The sequence below is a fragment of the Leucoraja erinacea genome, chromosome 26, assembly GCF_028641065.1.
Source record: "Leucoraja erinacea ecotype New England chromosome 26, Leri_hhj_1, whole genome shotgun sequence".
Lineage (NCBI taxonomy): Eukaryota > Metazoa > Chordata > Chondrichthyes > Rajiformes > Rajidae > Leucoraja > Leucoraja erinaceus.
In genome coordinates, this window is record NC_073402.1 from 19,396,254 (window position 1) to 19,414,533 (window position 18,280).

Genomic DNA, 18,280 nt, shown 5'->3' on the forward strand with positions numbered 1-18,280 from the left:
CGTACAGACAGTGCCCAAAGTCAGGATCGAAGTTGTGTCTCTGGCGCTGTAAGGCAGTACCTCTCCCACTGCAACTGCGCCACTATGCTGCCCCACATGCATAATGCAAAAACGTTTTGAAGAGTTGTACAACATAGAAGCAGGCCCTTTGGTTCAACACATCTTTGCCACTGCCATGCTTGTCTATATTTATCTAAATTGAAGGCATAAATTCCACGTTCCTCTTTGGCCTGCTCGTTCGATAAACTGTCCAGAGGCCCCTTAAATGTTGTTGCTGTTCCTGCCTTCACCACCTCTGCTTGACAATTTATCTTCATGTTCAATTTAATTGCCACTTATGCCATTAAGTTATTTCTAACCTTTTTTTGTTGTAAGAAAATATCCATGGTCTCAAAATTGTACTCTTACTGTGAACAAAAAAGAACGTAATCTTGAATATTGTTACTGCAGTTTTAATACGTACACTGCCAGAAAATGAAATGCACCACTACATGCAGTTATTAAAGATAATTAAACACTTGACCATGAAGAGAATCAGAAGTTGCAAAGGGGGGGAATAGAATGAACAATTGGCTCTGCTGTGAAATTCCAGCAGCACGACAGACAATATACCTCCTTCTTTGTAGTTATTGCTCTGACTTATGGTTATGAACTGATGAAGCTGATCTGAGAAAAAAGAATAATGCACAAAGGAATGGGAAAATTAAATGGTCTGCTGTGCAATTTGCTAACCCAAAGCCCAAAGCACGATGGGCCATGACTCCTTCTGAGAAACATTTTTGAGATTCCTCATAATTTCATTAAAAATGGATACAAGGAATTATGAATGGAACATTAAAATACAAGACAAATGTTGTGTTGGACATTTTGTGTATCTTTCTTGCACAGTTCCAGTTGTTTTATTGAACCTGAATCAACAGAGTACTAAGTTATAAAACATTTTTGCATAATTATAGCAAAACCGAAGCAAATGCAAATACCTGGAGTTAAATTGGAGGCAGCTCTCTCCTCTCCTAACTTTAAAACCTATTTACACTTTCAGCAGTTGGGCTGATCAGATCAGAAGGAAGAATTTCAAGGTCAGGTCAGGCATATACTATAGTTGTGGTTCAAAGTGAAATCGTTTCACATCTTAGGCTCTACTGATGATATAATTGTAGTTTTAGTGCACAGTTACATGTTTGCAAGGATGAGGACCTGAAAATGCCTGACATGGAAACAACTATTAGTAAATTTGCTCCATTAAAGTTAAAAATCAATTTTTAATGACAAATAAAGTGACAATATGACTGCATTCTTAAATGTACTACACTGTCAATCCTCCCTCAATCACCGATGGTATTTTATTTGGAAATAAACAAAAAATAACGACAATCTAACTTTAGGAGAATCATAATTTTCTTTCCTTCCAGTTAACTTTTAATACCAATTCTCTTTAAGGGTATATTTTTTTAATGTACTTAAAATTATGATAGGTTTGTGCAGGCTTGTGGGATAATTGGCTTCTGAAAATTGCCCCTAGAGTGCAGGTCTCAAAAGTGGGAAAACGATTGATGGTCGTTGTGGACGCGGTGGGCTGAATGGCCTGTTTCCACGCTGTATCTCTATCTCTAATCTAAACTCTTGGCTTGTCTGGATGAGTGCAGCTCCAATTCACCCAAGAAGCTGAAAGGCATCCCAAAAAACATAGCTTCTTTGACATCCTATTCATCATCCTAAACATAGACTATCCATTTCTGTTATATTGCAGCAGAATGTTGGATTATAGCAATTACATGCTCACGCTTATTGAACCTGAGGCAATGATATGTATCCGCATGGAATAGATACAATTGGTTGCGAAGCCAATTGGGGGCGGGATTTGAAAACATAGTGCCGACCCTGCGCGGGAAGGTTTAAAACCGCTAGAAGTTCCGGTGAGTAATTTGTTTTTGGAAGTAATATTTCTTCTTTTGGGAAGCTGTGTTTTAGTAGTCCTGCCATGTCTGCTCGAGTTGTCCTGTGCCAGAAAAATCAAAGACTCGGCTGTTCTTCAGAACCTCTTCACAAAGACCATGAGCACTCGGTAAGGCGTTCATTTTTCAAAAAAAAAGAAAATCCAGGTTTGTTGCAAATCCAGAGTAATTTGCAAAATAAGAATATTATGCCAGTGGAAATAATGAAATCTGTAAATCGTATTAATTCACCGGCGATCAAATCGGGTTCGAAATCGGAGTGAAAATGTGTTTCGCCTTCCAGATATTGTGTTTTGTAACCTTTTGTTTAACATGCTTGTAAAGCCATTTTAGCAGCATTTAAGACCCTAGCGGCTCAAGCGTGCAACAGATGGTTTATTGAGCCCTCCCCCCCCCCCCCCCCCCCCCCCAATAAAAAAACACTATTCAGAATTGTTATTAAACCAAAACAAAAATGGTGTAAAAACTCTTCATACATTCTCGGTATATACATTCAACGGCGTCATAATGGAATGAGTCTTTCTCTTGTGTAGCAGTGTTCAAAGTGCAATGTAAGAATAGCAAATAGGGTTGGAGCACAGCTAACTGTGCACTCTTCATTTCTTTTTACAGGCCCACTGAAATACCTGCTATAGGTGCTCTTAAAATTTGCAAATATTTTTCATATTAAATCTAGCTTTATATTAAAGATAGTGGTCATGAAGAATAATTTGGTAGTCTTTTGTTTTATTTCCAGAAAATATTCAACGATGAGGCCAATTACATTTTCAATGGGCAGAAGTTAATTGGCTTCTATGTTTGCCATTAGTGTGAACCCCATGCTTGGTTCCAGGTTTGGGGGTGATGGAATGAAACGTATAACGGGCATGACCAAAGGATTGTGGCCTGTAGAAAAACTGCTGAGTAAGAAATTGTTGAGCTTGAATGAGACCTGGTGAGGCCATAGGTTTCTGGTCATGTACCCTTGCTTAACGACTGATGCGATGTATGGGAGAACTATTTGTTACTTTTTGTATGCTGATTTGCATGAAGGAACCAAATGGATAACTGCAAAATTTGCTGCTGATGTGACTTGGTGAGTTGTTAAGAGGCCAAGAGGAAGATGAGATAGTGAGTTGTAAGGGGCATAAGTAGACTGCAAAGAGAAATATGTGGAATAAGTGAGTGGACAAAGGTCTGGAAAATAGTGTGTGATGTGTGTAAATGTGAAACTACTTTTTGCCAGGAAAAATAAAAATCTACTAATTGCTGAGTAGCAGAACTGAGGTGTATGTTGTGGTTACAATTGGATTAACATTACTGTAAAATGTTTGAGTGGCCCATTTCTAGTCCTAACATATCCTAACTCTGAATAATTTCAACTATATCACCAGACTGATTCCTGGGATGGCAGGACTTTCCTATGGCAAAAGGCTGGATAGACTCGGCTTGTACTCGGCTAGAATTTAGGCTAGAATTTAGAAGATTGAGGGGGGTGTATAGAAACGTACAAAATTCTTAAGGGGTTGGACAGGCTAGATGCTGGAAAATTATTCCCGATGTTGGGGAAGTCCAGAACTAGGGGGTCACAGTTTAAGGATAAGAGGGAAGTATTTTAGGACCGAGATGAGAAAATAATTTTTTACACAGAGAGTGATGAATCTGTGGAATTCTCTGCCACAGAAGATAGTTGAGGCCCGTTCATTGGCTATATTTAAGAGGGAGTTAGATGTGGCCCTTGTGGCTAAAGGGATCAGGGGGTATGGAGAGAAGGCAGGGATAGGATACTGAGTTGGATGATCAGCCATGATCATATTGAATGGCCTACTCCTGCACCTATTTTCTATGTTTCTATCAAGCAAGCACCACCATACTTGGGAATGGTTTCTTCTCTGTTGGCTGTCCACTATCTAATTAAAATAGTTGACTCTCCTTTGGAGTAAAAGGTGAATGCGATAAGTGTAGCAATATATATATATATATAATTGGAGATATGTTTGCATACCTTGGTTCAGAGTAAAGGTGAATTAGACATGAGCAAATATTTGCTTTCTTAAAAAAAGACTCCAGTGTTTTTCGCACATCCCTCTGTAATTGTTCAGCTGCTATTGTCCTGCTGTTCTCTTTTCGTTTTGCCATATTTCAAGCCAGTGGAATTATATTGGTAACTGTAAAACTAATCATATTGTGAGGGGGGGGGGGGGTAGTAGGGGAGGTTAGTATTGTGTTTTGCGTTTTAAAACTTTATTTTAATAGATAATTTTGGGTACCTGTAATGCTGGATGAAAACACATTAGGGAATCGTTCATCTTTTTTACAAATTCTAATGTTTAGCTGTGTCTTAAATGCTTAATGTTCCAAATGTAGATATATGGGACCATGCACTTGGGTGGGGTCAATATAAATTTGCCTGGTAAATTAAAACTTGCATGAAGTGGTCAAAAGTGCAAGCTGTCCAAAATACCATATTGCCTAGATGTGATTAGCATTGGATCTTTGCCACTCCTATAATCATTTGTAGCCTTGGCGATCTTCTCTATACCAGTTTTGTAATGAAACTTTGAATTTGCAGACCAGACTGAAAGATAAAATTGCAAGGATTCAGGATGAGCCCCTTCTTCGTGAAAATCCCAATCGGTTTGTCATCTTCCCAATTCAATACCATGATATCTGGAAGATGTACAAAAAGGCAGAAGCATCATTCTGGACTGCTGAAGAGGTATTTACTTTAAGGATTGTAACAGGCAATATCCATGTGGGGAAGTTGGGGCAGTATCTGCATGGCAAGGTTTGTAATTGAGTGGTTTATTTTGCTTAAATTAAGTCTTTTTTCCATTTAATTATATGGATGATATTGTAAAACGTTAATGCCTTTGTAGTTTGAATCTTTTGTGGTACAATGGCCAATACATTTTCAAAATAATTCTTTACTTCAGGAAATAATTGGTACAATAATTGTGAACTGTTTAAGTTGAGATGCCAGTGTTATTTTGTGCAGCCTGATGCATTTGGTGGAGACAAGTTCTAATCACTTTGTTTTTGTAGGTTGACTTGTCAAAAGACCTGGCACATTGGCAATCCTTGACACTGGATGAAAAACACTTTATCTCGCATGTATTGGCATTCTTTGCTGCCAGTGATGGCATCGTAAATGAGAATCTGGTACGCATGCGTTCTGAATTGCTATTGAGATGTTTGGCATTGCTGCTGTGTCACAAAACTAATTTTCTTAATGTGACTTTATTGCAAAAATATGACATAATATGACTTATTATTATGACCAATTAGGGGGTTAAAGTCCAAGCTGAGTTTATTACTATGTACATGGGTATGGTGAGGTAAAGGTGCAATGATTTTTTTTTTAATCTACCTTGCGATGGCAACATGGGCACATTGAAAACACATACATACATTCCACACAAGTTTAAAAGACTAAAAACCAGGGCATGAGTGCAAAATTATAAACAAGTCATTAGCAGTGTAAGGGGTAGGCTGTAGAATTCCATTGATGTGGGATTAGCACTGAGATTGATCATTAAAATTATAAATCTTCAAATCGAAGGCTTATTGCCCTACAGACCATTATTTTGCATTCTAAAAACAATGAAACTAATCTTAAATCCTGAATATATGATTCTGCAGCAGCTCAAGTAGTTATTCTTTTGTCTTTGGTAGGTGGCACGATTCAGCCAGGAGGTCCAGATCCCTGAAGCTCGTTGTTTCTATGGTTTCCAAATTGCTATGGAGAATGTTCATTCAGAGATGTATAGTCTCCTCATTGATACCTACATCAAGGATCCCAGTGAGAGGTGGAGAACCGAGATTTTTTTTATTGGGTCTTATTCAAGCTGGAGGCTTGTCTATGAATATGAAATTTGTAAAGTTTGGGTGGCAAGTTTAGTTTTTGCAAACTTTACTGTGATTCATAACAATGTTTGTGTGGTGTTAACTAGCTGAGACAAGATGTAGTGTTTTAGTGAATACCGAGTGACATTCTGCTTCAAGAAATGTGTTTGTCAGGAAAAGACCATCCAGAAGAAAAATGGATGAGAGCAGAGGAGAGAATGGGAGGTCCTGAGCTAAACAAATAGATTTGGGGACTGTGGGATCCAAAATGTTAGTTCCTGGAAATGAAAAGTAATAGTTTAATTTAGAGAAACAGCGTTGAAGCAGGCCCTTCGGCCCACTGAGTTTGTGCTGACCAGCAATCACCCGTACACTAGTTCTATCCTATATACAGAAGCCAATTAATCTACAAACCTGCATTTTTTGGTAATGTGGGAGCAAACCGGAGTACCCAGAGAAAACGCATGCAGTCACAGGAAGAACATACAAACTCCATGCAGACAGCACCTGTAGTCAGGATTGACTTGGGTCTCTGGCAGTACTTCTACCACTGCCACCCTAAAATAAGAGAATAAAAAATATCCAGCAATATATGTTAGTACCTGTGAACAGCAAACCACTTGTTTGACATAACTCACTTTTTCCGTCACCTGTTTAATTTTTGAGCCATGTTGAGCAATGTTGGGTCTCATGAATGTTAATTCCCAACACTGTCTGATACTGGGACGTTTCACAATTCTACCAAGAATGGATCTCAACAAACTTGCTAGCCCCTCCATGCAATTGTAACGCAGATACTCACTGCCTAGACTTTTGAGTGATTACCCATTGCAGAATGTGAGAGTGATTGGTTCCTATTATCCATGACCACCCTGAAGAAGGGGAATGAATTAACACAATTTAGCTCAATTGTTTAATAGACAATATTCTTTTTAAACTGAATACAGAATGGAAGGTAGTTTCCAATCTCTGTTAAATGTGTTTTGAATGCCCGATCAATACATCATCTGTAATTGCTGAGTATGGATTTCTCTGCAATCTGCAGATTCTGTAGTCAATGAGAGACATTTGGAATCTGTGGCTTGCAGAAGTAGCATGAATAAATCAGCAATAACCTATTTATTAAAAAGTTGTCCCATTTTAGAGAGACTGGCGCTTATTCTAATTTGCTTCTATCTTTCTCTTTAGGGAGTTCTTGTTTAATGCCATTGAAACAATGCCAAGTGTCAAGCAGAAGGCTGACTGGGCTTTGCGATGGATTGCTGATCAAGAATCCACATTTGGTAGCTATCCTTATAAAATCAGAAAAATATTCAACATCAATGCACTCTGCTTAACATTTAACACTGCACATTCTTTACAATGTGAAATATTTCAAAGCCTCAAGTTTCATTTTTACTTGTGCTTCATCCTTGTATTGAGTTACATAAATTGTCTGCATGTTTTAATGTTTTCCATTAATAGAAACTACGACGAAATCTCCTGGGTTCCTTTGCACTATATTTCACCCACATTTGACACTTTCAATGCTGAACATATGTGGATGTAAGGAGTTGGAAGAATATTGCAGGACTTGAGCTTCAGACTGTATACCAGTCCACTGTGAGACTTGGCTACATGTAGCATTATACCACTGAAGACCTCTGCTTTTCATCTACTGAGAAACCTTTGTGTCCCTCTAGCCTTTATCTGTATCTTTAATCTCAGTCTTGGCAGACTGTCTCAATCTACCTGCCATTAATTTCAGATGACCCAAACACAGTCGGTATCCTTTCTCGCACATCTACACCCATTTGTATCATCCCTGTGCTTTCTGGTCCGTTTTAATATTTGTAAACTTCTTTTTGATCTATAAACAAAATGGTTGAGGTACTTGGTGGGTCAGGTAACATTTGTGAAGGCATTGGAAAGAGTGTTTTGGGTCAGGCCACTTCTTCAGATTTGCTTTTTAATGACTTTTCGGGTTCACTTCCAAGCTCCTATAATCGGTACACATGGATATCAGGTTCCACCTATTCTGGCCACAGTCATCCCCAAATGTAATTGCTATCACCAGTGGCCTTGCTGCGAGTTCCTAAGGCTTGCCCATTCCACCTCCACTTTTCAAGGATGTCCTTGTGACCAAAAACACTGATCAAGTTTTTTCATCACAAATTCCTCCTTGCAAAGCTCGATCAGTTCTGGATGTGAAGTAGTTTGGGATTTTCTTTGTGCTACTGTACTTGATAACTAACTGCAAGGTGGTAATGGTGTTGGCAGTCAAGGGACAAGCAAACTGAATATGAGCGTTACTTTTTCCAAGTGAGTTTCCCTGCACAAAACCACCTGTTGGAAATGACGGGTTTATCATTTTATTTAAAAGGTCCACCTCCACCTGACCTCTCGGCTTGGTTGCCTAAAGCAGTTGAAAGCTGAGCTAACTGGCCGCTGAAAATATTAGGAAAATCTTGTATTTTGTATCATGCTTTCAACTGAATAACTTAACCCAAGGCACGGTGCAAGAACCTAATCAACTGAAATTCAACTATGCAGAGGTATGATTGACCTGTAGTTGATTCTTGGAGCATTGAAGAGTGGAATTTCAGAGTTCATTGCTGACAACTATGGCATTTTAAATCCAAGAGGCCAGAATTGGAGGAACAGGCCTTGTGAATATAGTTCAGGGTTGGAGAAGGGCTCTCTAGATTGTGTGACTATGTTAGTTAAGACGCACAATTAAACTGGGTTGGAGGTGAACGTTCTTGATAATGGAACAGTTGAGGGCCGGTCCCACTTTTCCGAGTTATTCACGAATTCTCCCGAGTTTTCAAACTCGCAGAATGTTCGTAACAAGTCCGTGGGAGGCCATAGGAACCCAGTGGATATATCGTAGCGGCTCGTTATGCCAGCCGTAGGTACTCGAGGCTATTTTTTTTTACTTGTGGACATTTTTCACCAGGCTGGAAAAAACGTCCCGATTTACCTGATGCCCTGAGTACCAACGGCTGGCATAACGAGCAGCTACGATATATCCACGGACTCGTTACGAACATTCTGCGAGTTTGAAAACTCGGGAGAATTTGTGAATAACTCGGGAGAATTCGTGAATAACTCGGGAAAGTGGGACAGGCCCTTTAGGTGATTGAAAACTTTGCTTCTGACCACATGGTTTGCTATCTTGGCATCTTAACCAGTTTCACTTTAACAGGTGACCAGAGGAATGGAGCTGCAGGTTTGGGAGCTGATGATAGTTTCCAATCTATGTATTTGGTTGGCAAGCAATATCTTTAATTTCTTGAAACGGATAATAGTGTTGAAATCATATGCAGGTTGTTGAACTTTGGTTAGATGAGAATCTGGCTTGAGCAACAGAATGCCTTTATTCAAAGATGAGAGCTCCATCAGAACATATTTAAATGCTAATTAATAACGCATTCTCTCATTTTTCATCTAATTCCAAAGGTTGCTATAAATGTTCACTGAAACGCAGGTGCTAGTGATGAACTAAGGATGATCTCAGTGTTATGGAACACATTTGGTGGTATTGAATCTCTGATTTACTGAAGTGTTTGGCCATAATATTGATGCATTGTGTGTTCTGGCTGAGATGTAGTTTATGCACTTAAACTACAAGTTGATTATTCTCTCAACTCCTCCAACACAATTCTCTTTGCCTTCTTGTTAAATAGGGGAGCGCCTGGTTGCTTTTGCTGCTGTTGAGGGAATCTTTTTTTCTGGTTCCTTTGCTGCAATATTTTGGTTAAAGAAGCGAGGTTTGATGCCAGGTCTGACTTTCTCCAATGAGCTGATCAGTAGAGATGAGGTAAGTATTGGGTATTCTGCTGATGAAATGCTGGGTGAATATGGATTAGTGATAAAGTAGCAATTGGACTTTAACCAGTTCTGTATCAACTTTTTTTTTCCCCTCAATTATTTACGCACTGGACAATTGAATGAGTACACAAACTTCCATTTGCATTCCAATGTGTACCTTCTTTAGACATGTTATTGAATAATTTAATACATTAAAGGTACAATGGTAGAACAAAAGGTGAATGAAAACACCAATAGTTTGTCAAAGTTTTGGTCATTCTAACTTTATGACATCCATTCTTAAGCTCCATATAAGCATCAAGTGCTTGCTTGCCTCTATGATGACTAAGAACTAGCAGAACTTTAGACATCCCTTTCTTGCTCTGACATCTGTCTTCAGTCTCCTCATTGTTCTGCCCAAGGTTAGGAACAGCACTTTGTCTTTATCCTGAAACCCTCGGGACTCAATATTAAATCTAACAGTCCTCTTGTTGTCTGTCTGTTCTGCTATCGTCTCCAGGGACCCAGGTTTGGTCCTGAACCTTGGTGCCTTCTGTGTAAAGATTGTACTATACTCCCTATAATATGTGCTGGTTTCTGCTGGCTGCTCTGGTTTCTTTCCACACCCTGATGTAGTGTTGGTAGGTTCATTGTAAAAGAACAAACTAACTTCATGCCATCTGCTCTTAAGTTCCATATCAGCATCAAGTGCTTGCTTGCCTCTATGATGATACAGAACTTAGCAAGACATTAGACTGTAAAGTCCACTGTGGGGGGGGGGGAGAAACAATCCCTTTAGTGTAGACTAGACTAAGTGGGACCCGTTGGGTCCCAGCATCACACGGGAGGGCTGGTCACCAACGCAATATTCCACCTCTCCACCAATTCCACTATTGCTCGCCAGTGGCGTGGGGTGGGGGAGGGGGGGGCTTTCTGTTGTGCTAGTATGGGTGCTGCGGACCGAAGGTACTGGTTTCCAGAGGATTAGTATAGACATTGTGGGTCAAATGGATTCTTGGGCCGGCAGCCAACTGTTGCAACGATTTTGAAAGCCAAGCCAAGGCAAACAATTTGGCTGCAGCCACCTGACAACCAAAATTCATTTTGTGAACACAAACTTTTTTTAAAAAGGCGAGTCAAACAATTGGGCAGCAGCCACTTTACAGCTGCATCGAGGGGACTCACCGTAGAGTAGACGTGCATTCAGTGTTATTCGCAGCTTAGAGAGCCGTGACCCTCTCGCTTCCTGGGTCTGGCAGAGACTGAGTGAGGGACTTCACTTCCGGGTTTTATAGTCCCTGCCGCCAGCGGGGGCAGAAGAGAGAATGATGAATTTTTAAAAAACATTAATATCTCTGATTTTTCATCGATGGGAAAAATCCTCCCGTCCCGGAAGGCGGAGGGGAGCTCTGAGCGAGGTGGCTAAAAATGATGGCCATAGGTGGCAGCGTTCTCTCGGAAATCGCAGCACAGTGGGCCAAAAGCAGTCAAGATCAGACTTTTAGTAATATAGATAAGTGGCAAAGAACCAGAAGGGGAAGGTTGGTTGATGGGCATGTGAGAATAAGCTGAGAGAACAGAGCGAGGGGAAATGAGACTGATGGAATTGCTCTTGTGAGCTGGCATGAGTCCTGGCCTGAGGTTGTGCTATATATTTCTAGTCATCTGTCTGCTTCCTTGGTTCATGCTGTAACTTAGCTTTGTAGTGTCAGTAAACATAGTTGCATTCTATCTTTGCATCCAAGTTATTTGTGTAAATTGGGAATACAAAAGGCCCTTGTGGCACTCCTGAGTTACATCAGTCTGATAAAAGCCTATTTAGGGGAGAGGAAATGGAGGAATTAATCAACCTCGATCCATGTTTATTGTGTTACCTCTAACTTTTTTCTATTGCAATCTTTCATACAAAAACTTATAAAGTATTTTAAAAATTGGAGATACTACATTCACTGGTTTGTCTTCATCTTTACATGCATGTTATAATCAAAGCTATTGATGTAATTTTCTTTCACTGGCAGTCTCTAAGACAATTATATACTGGCATCAGTGTTTCTCAAATGGTTTTGACCTGGTAAGTGGCTGCATGCAAAGACAGACAAACATAAATGGCTGCTCCCACTTACACATTCAATTGATTTTTTTCTCTCAAATTAGCACTTTAAAATTGCTGCAATGCTTTTTTTTCCACAATGGTCTGTATAACTAGATGGATGTAATGCTGTATGAGAAGATGCTTTTGTACAAACATAGCTTTCACATTTGGAAAATCAATCCAACTGAAATCTCAGTAGTAAACTCGCTTTAATATTTTGTTTCCTTTCTTCTCAGGGTCTGCATTGTGACTTTGCATGTCTGGTGTTCAAACACTTGGTTCACAAGCTGTCTAAAGCAAGAGTTGTAGAGATTATTTCTGAAGCAGTGAGGATTGAAAAGGTAATGATCGTGGGATTTAAAAAAAAAAGGAATAGTACCTGTCTGTTCCTTCATCTTCTATTTTAACTTGGAGTTTATAGCTTTCACCTTTTCCAATTCTGTATGCCTCAGACATATGATGGTAGATCAATCTCCCAGGCCTGATTGGATATATCCAAGGACTCTGGGAAGCTGGAGAAGAAATTGCAGGAGTCCTGCCTAGGGTGTATGAATCATCGTTAATCACGGCTGAAGTGCTGGCAGACTGGAGGATGGCTAATATTGTGCCTCTATTTAAGAAAGTCTGCAAAGAAAAACCTGGGAACTATAGATCAGTAAGCCAAACACCTGTAACAGGAAAGCTACTGGAGAGAATTCTGAGGGATAAGATATTCAACTATTTGAAAAACCAGGTTGTGGAGTGATAGCATGGTTTTGTATGCGAGAGGGCGTCTCATGATTTCGTGTTTTTTGACGTAGTATCCAACAAGATTGATGCAAGTAGAGCCGCGACTATCTATATAGACTTCAGCAAGGCCTTTATGGTTCTGCATAGTAGGCTGCTCCATAAGATGGCTTGAGTGGGATCCAGGGAGAGCTCGCTATCTGGAAAGATAATTGACTTCAGGAAAGGAAGTAGATGGTGGTGGTGGCGGTGGTAGAAGGTTGTTTTTCAGACTGGAGGCCTGCGACTAGTGGGGTGACTCAAGGATCAGTGCTGGGCCCATTGCTGCTGTCATATGTACCAATGGTTTGGATGAGAATGTGCAAGGCATGATAAGCAAGGTTGCAGATTGTACTAAAATAGTATCATCGGTAACAAAGATAGTGATAATGGTTATCGAGAATTACATCAGGATCTTGATCAAATGCTGGACTGACGAATGGCTAAATGAGTTTAATTCAGATAAATGTGAGGTGTTGCACTTGAGAAAGTCAAACCAGGACAGAACCACCTTGGTTAATGGTAGGGCCCTGGGGAGTGTAGCTGAGTGGAGGAATCTAAGAGTACAATTTCATAGTACAGGTACCCTGAAAGTGGCACACAGATATATAGATGAAGAAATATTTTGGCCTTCAACAGTCAGGGAATTGAGTATAGAAATTGGGACATTGTAACAAATGTGCAAGACACTGGTGAGGCCACACACGAAGTATTCTTCAGTTTTGATCACTCTTCTAGCCCAACGGCACCTTTCCCCGTAGAAAGGGCCCTGACAAAATTTGAGGATTTTACCAGAACTAGAGGGCCTAGACCACAGCGATAGTTTGGGCAGGCTAGAATTCTATTCCTTGAACACATGAGGCTAAGGTGTGATCTTGTAGAGGCGAAACATCATGAGGGAAATGGATAGGGGTGAATGCACAATCTTATTTCCCAGGGTAAGAGAATCAAGAACTAGATGGCATAGGTTTAAGTTGAGATGGGAACGATTTAATAGGAAACAGAGGGACAGCTTTTTCAGTGAGTCGGGTATATGATGTCAACTGCCAGAGAATGCGGTTGAGGCAGGTACAATAACATTTAAAATAATTAGATAGATACATAGATAGGAAAGATTTGGAGGGATATGGGCAAATGTAGTATCAGTTAAATGGGGTATCATGCATGCATTGAGCTGAAGGGTTTGTTTTCACAGTGTGTCTCTAATGTAATACTTTGATTATGTCCACTGAATAAAAGGTTGGGTATTTTTCTCACATTTGTCACGGTCGGTTGCACAAAACGTTGTTCTCATTTCCACTGCCTCAATTTTCTTCTTTTGGCAGGAGTTTCTGACTGAGTCTCTACCTGTGAATTTGATAGGCATGAATTGCACCCTGATGAAACGTTATATAGAGTTTGTAGCTGATCGCCTGTTATTGGAGTTGGGCATTAGCAAGGTCAGTATGTACTTGTTCTCTATTTATCCCTGAAGGATGTGCTGCAGAAGCAAAGTAAATCATTGGTGAGCTGCAGTAAATATATTTGGAGCCATGGATACCTTGAGGCTAGACTAGTGTTCTACATCTAGACGATGGAGAGAAAGAAATGGCTTGATTTACTTGTCTGATGACCATGTCGGCAGAACAGGAATGCTTGGAGTAACTTCATTTTTAATATGCTTGTTAGAGAATCGGTATGTAGGTGGCCCTTCAGCCCACTGACTATTGATCACCCATTCACACTAGTTCTGTTAACCCACTATTGTATTCACTCTCCACTAGGGGCAACTTAGAGGCCGATTAACCTACAAACCCCTACGTCTTTCTGATGTAATAGGAAACCGGACACAACCCATGCATTCATGGGAAGAACACACAGATAGCAACCAGGATCAGAATTGAATCTGGGTCCCTGGCGCTGTGAGGCAGCAGCTGCACCAATATGCCCAATCTCCAAAATGTGTTCATGTATGCGATACATTATGAAGGAACGGGGGTTGAAATTAGTTTACTTGGTATTCAGTTGAAACTCTACATGTGTTTTGTTTAGTGCAGAATAGAAGTTTGCAGCACATTGTCATGCTGCTGCTGAACAGCTCCATCAGATCTGGTGTGATATTGTTCACAGGTGCTATTGGTGTGAAATTGCCACCACCATCCAGTGACTGGGTTTCCTTTAGGATGCTGTGCTTTCTCCTCCATCCAAAAAAATGGCAGTAAGTTAATTTGTTCTGTAAATTGCCCCTGGATGGTGGATAATGCAACATTATCGCATTGACCAAACTCTTTAGCTCCCAATGTCTGTAACAAACATGATACCAAGATAAACTAATCTCATCTGCCTGCACGTCATAAGATCATAAGGGATAGGAGTCGAATGCCATTTGGCCCATCAAGTCTACTCTGCCATTCAATCATGGCTGATCCATCTCTCCCTCCTAACCCCATTCTCCTGCCTTCTCCCCATAACCTCTGACACCCATACTAACATGATCCATATTCCTCCATTCTCTGCACATCCACTTGCCTATTAAATGTGCCTCCATCACCCCCCCATTGGCAGCATATTCCAGGCACCCACCACTTCTTTCATTTAAAAAAACCCAAAAAAAACTGCCCTACACATCTCCTTTAACTTTGCCACTCACACCTTCAAGCTGATGGGCATGTGAGGGAGAAAAGGTTGAAGGAAGGTAAGTGGTGTCGTGGGACTGATGAGTGTTCTCGATGGGCAGAAAGGCCCTCCAATTTTATGAGGTAATTGTTTCATATAACTGAGCACATTGTAAAAGCAGGGGGGGTAAAACCATTGTTCCTTTTGGAACTGCATGCTAAGCACATGGCAGTCGAATGCCTCAGAAATGCTCAGTTCATTCGCACTGTGTTGGGCATGTGGAACAGACACGTGTCTTCACCCTGGTGTTGAGGATGTGGTGATTAATTCCTCTGGGTTTTGTGACCCGCTATTCTTTGCCCGCTAACTGTCACTGAAAACAGATGTTTGGAAAGGCTGAACTGCAACCTGCTTGACCCAGTTCTTTCACTTCAGATTTTTAATGCAGAAAATCCTTTTGACTTCATGGAAAACATTTCCCTGGTGGGGAAGACCAACTTCTTTGAAAAGCGAGTTGCTGAGTATCAAAAGATGGGAGTGATGTCAACTGCAGAAGAGAAGATCTTCACACTGGATGCTGACTTTTAGTCTGCCTGTTTAGATACAAACTCAACAATTTGAAAAAAATGTTTGTTTTAATGTGTTTGGTCACTATAGCTCGTATCGCATCTAACCTTGGTCCTGCCCTTGACTGTACTGCTGAGCTTGCGATCTGCCATGAGAATTTTTGGTTTACTTTGGATAACAGCCGGATTTGCAACACTTAAAATATTGTGGGAGGTAGAGGCTTCTTATAAAGGCTAATGGTAGTCTGCTTGAGTGAAAAAATAATTCAAGTATGTGTGGGCTTCCACTTTATTTACTATCCCTGAATTTTATCTGGGCCAGTGAAGGTGCCTAAAGCCATTGTAAGCCACCTGGATCTCTCAGTGATAATGCACATACAGATAACAGCTTTCTAAGCTTAACTGCCCTTTATGCAAGAGATTCTATTCACTTGCATTGTGGTAGATTTCTAAATTCTACTTGTATGTGTATGAGCGTTCCTGGTTTAGCAACTGCGGTGTAAGTAATGACTTGCTGCATGTGGGATTTTTGATCAGTATAAAAAAGAAAAAGGTTTGATGTTCAAATATTGAATTGCTCTGAAGTTTATTTTAAAAAAAAAAAAAAAAAATCTCTTGCATCCAGCAGCTATCAAAATAATACTGCTTCTTGGATTTCAGTAACCCTTGGTGATGAATCTGCCTTGGAATACTGGGATCCCATTTTTGATATCAACTCCAATTGAGAACATTGATTTAAAAACCTTGATTCTTGGAGATGGTGAGATTAAAATTTGTGCTTTAATTGCTCTAAACATACTATACAATTATGGCATTATATTGTATTTTATAAATAAATTAACTACAACGGAGGACACCATACAGCTGCTACTGCATTGTGTGTGGTTATGATAACTATTTAATTCATGTTTTGGTGCTGTGTATTAGGATTTATTTTCTGGTTTTAAAAACCCACAAACCATGCTCTTAAGTTTATTTGTTCTAGTGGTCAAACACAATTGCCAATGTGGCCCCACCAGCCTTACTTGGTTTGATGTCTAACGTACCAATTACTGAAATAATTTTCTGTTTTGATCTTCTGCCTGCATTACCATTATTCATGGATGAACTTGAATTTAAGACTTTGGGAACTGCTGTAAAATAGTTTTTAAAATTGTGCTGAACAAAATTACTTAAGCATTTTATCACAAGAATATTGCACAATACAAATTGGGTTCTATGAACAGAACTGTACAAATGTTTTTCCAGCTTTGGTCTCCAGGGCTCATTTTAAATCTTTGATTTGGGCAGAGAATGAAATTAAATTTTGCGCTCGTCCTTGAAACATCCTGGAACTTGCAAGGAAGATCTACCTGTGAAAGAAATAGGAATTACTCTAATAATATGTCTGTCTTTTCATTGTTTGCTATGCTCATGAATTTGAGACTTAACTTGTTTTTAATTTGACCTGATTGCACTTTAATAAAGTCAGTATTAAAAGCAATTGAAATAGTCTTTCTTATTACTGAATGTTTATGGGATAGATCATTGAATGTGATGCTTTTCAAGCATGTATGGCACATAAATTAATAGCATTGGTGTGCTATGGCTGAATTATTGTAGCAGATGTAAGAATACTTTTTAATGAAGGAGCTAATTTATGCTGGGGGTCCATTGACTAAGGGATATGGCACCGATACCAGAATTCTGCTACTTCCATATTGATCATAAAAAAAAAATGATCATTAAAAATCCCAAGCTACAGTTCCGTGCCAAGAAATGTAGAGTTTGAACCAAATATGTACTTTGCAGTTAGTGATGCTCCAAGATTATTTGGAAATAGTTGGTCCCTCTGGGCATCAACAGAACATGATTATGTAAAATGATTACTGCAATTTGCTTAATTGGTTGTATGTAGTTTGTGTAGAAGATTAAATTGTATGAATTCTGAGTAACAAGGGTCAGACTTACCAGAAAAGCATGATCTCTCGGTGGGTGAGGCTCTTTGTCATGTGGGTGAATACGGCCCTTGTTTGGGTCAAGGGTGTCATACGGCAGGAAAATGGACCTCTGGCTCACCTGTCCACACCTGCCATCAGACCCCTGTTTGTGATGATCCATTTTACTCTCCATACATTTCCCCCCCCCCCCCCCCCCGACTCTGCCACTCGCCTAATACCTTGGGACTGATTTTACAGTGACTAATTAGCCTGCCGTTGGTCATCTTTGTGAGGAGACTAGAACACCTACTATCACAGGGAGAATGTGCAAGCTCTCCAGACTGTTGCAGTTGTCAGAAATGAACCTAGCGACAGTGGAGTTGTGAGGCAGCAACTCGACTACCGTGTACCTTCGTACTGCCCACTAGCAACAAAATCTCCCTTGTCCGTGGTTTGGATTATGTAGGGAAGAAATAATTAGCGGCCTGTCTCCTGTGAAAGAATAACAAAACAATAAAATGAAGTTGCATTCCAACAGTCAAAACGGTGGTAAAATATTGAACTATTTTTTCATAGGTACAGTTCTGATCGGAGATTATGAATTTTAAGGACCAGGTTTTATTTCCAATTATTTTCTATAATTACAGCATTTATTTTTGTTAACTATTTAAAAATTCGACCTCCATTTCTATTTTATAAATATGAACTTTAATTCCTCTACTATTGTTTATAATTGTGGGCGATTTTTGGTGCTTGATTCTCACTGCCATG

At 39.9% G+C, this 18,280-nt stretch overlaps 1 protein-coding gene across 1 annotated transcript; it reads left to right on the forward strand.

Annotated features, from left to right (window-relative positions):
- Positions 1–1,777: 1,777 nt before the first annotated feature.
- On the forward strand, positions 1,778–17,071 carry rrm2 (ribonucleotide reductase M2 polypeptide). The gene is made up of 10 exons (XM_055656307.1): positions 1,778–1,916; positions 1,961–2,065; positions 4,507–4,653; positions 4,980–5,096; positions 5,610–5,743; positions 6,969–7,063; positions 9,449–9,582; positions 11,901–12,005; positions 13,755–13,868; positions 15,460–17,071. The coding sequence occupies exons 2-10, from the start codon at positions 1,982–1,984 to the stop codon at positions 15,610–15,612; spliced, it is 1,083 nt and encodes a 360-aa protein (XP_055512282.1). The 5' UTR covers positions 1,778–1,916; positions 1,961–1,981; the 3' UTR covers positions 15,613–17,071.
- The last annotated feature ends 1,209 nt before the right edge of the window (positions 17,072–18,280 follow it).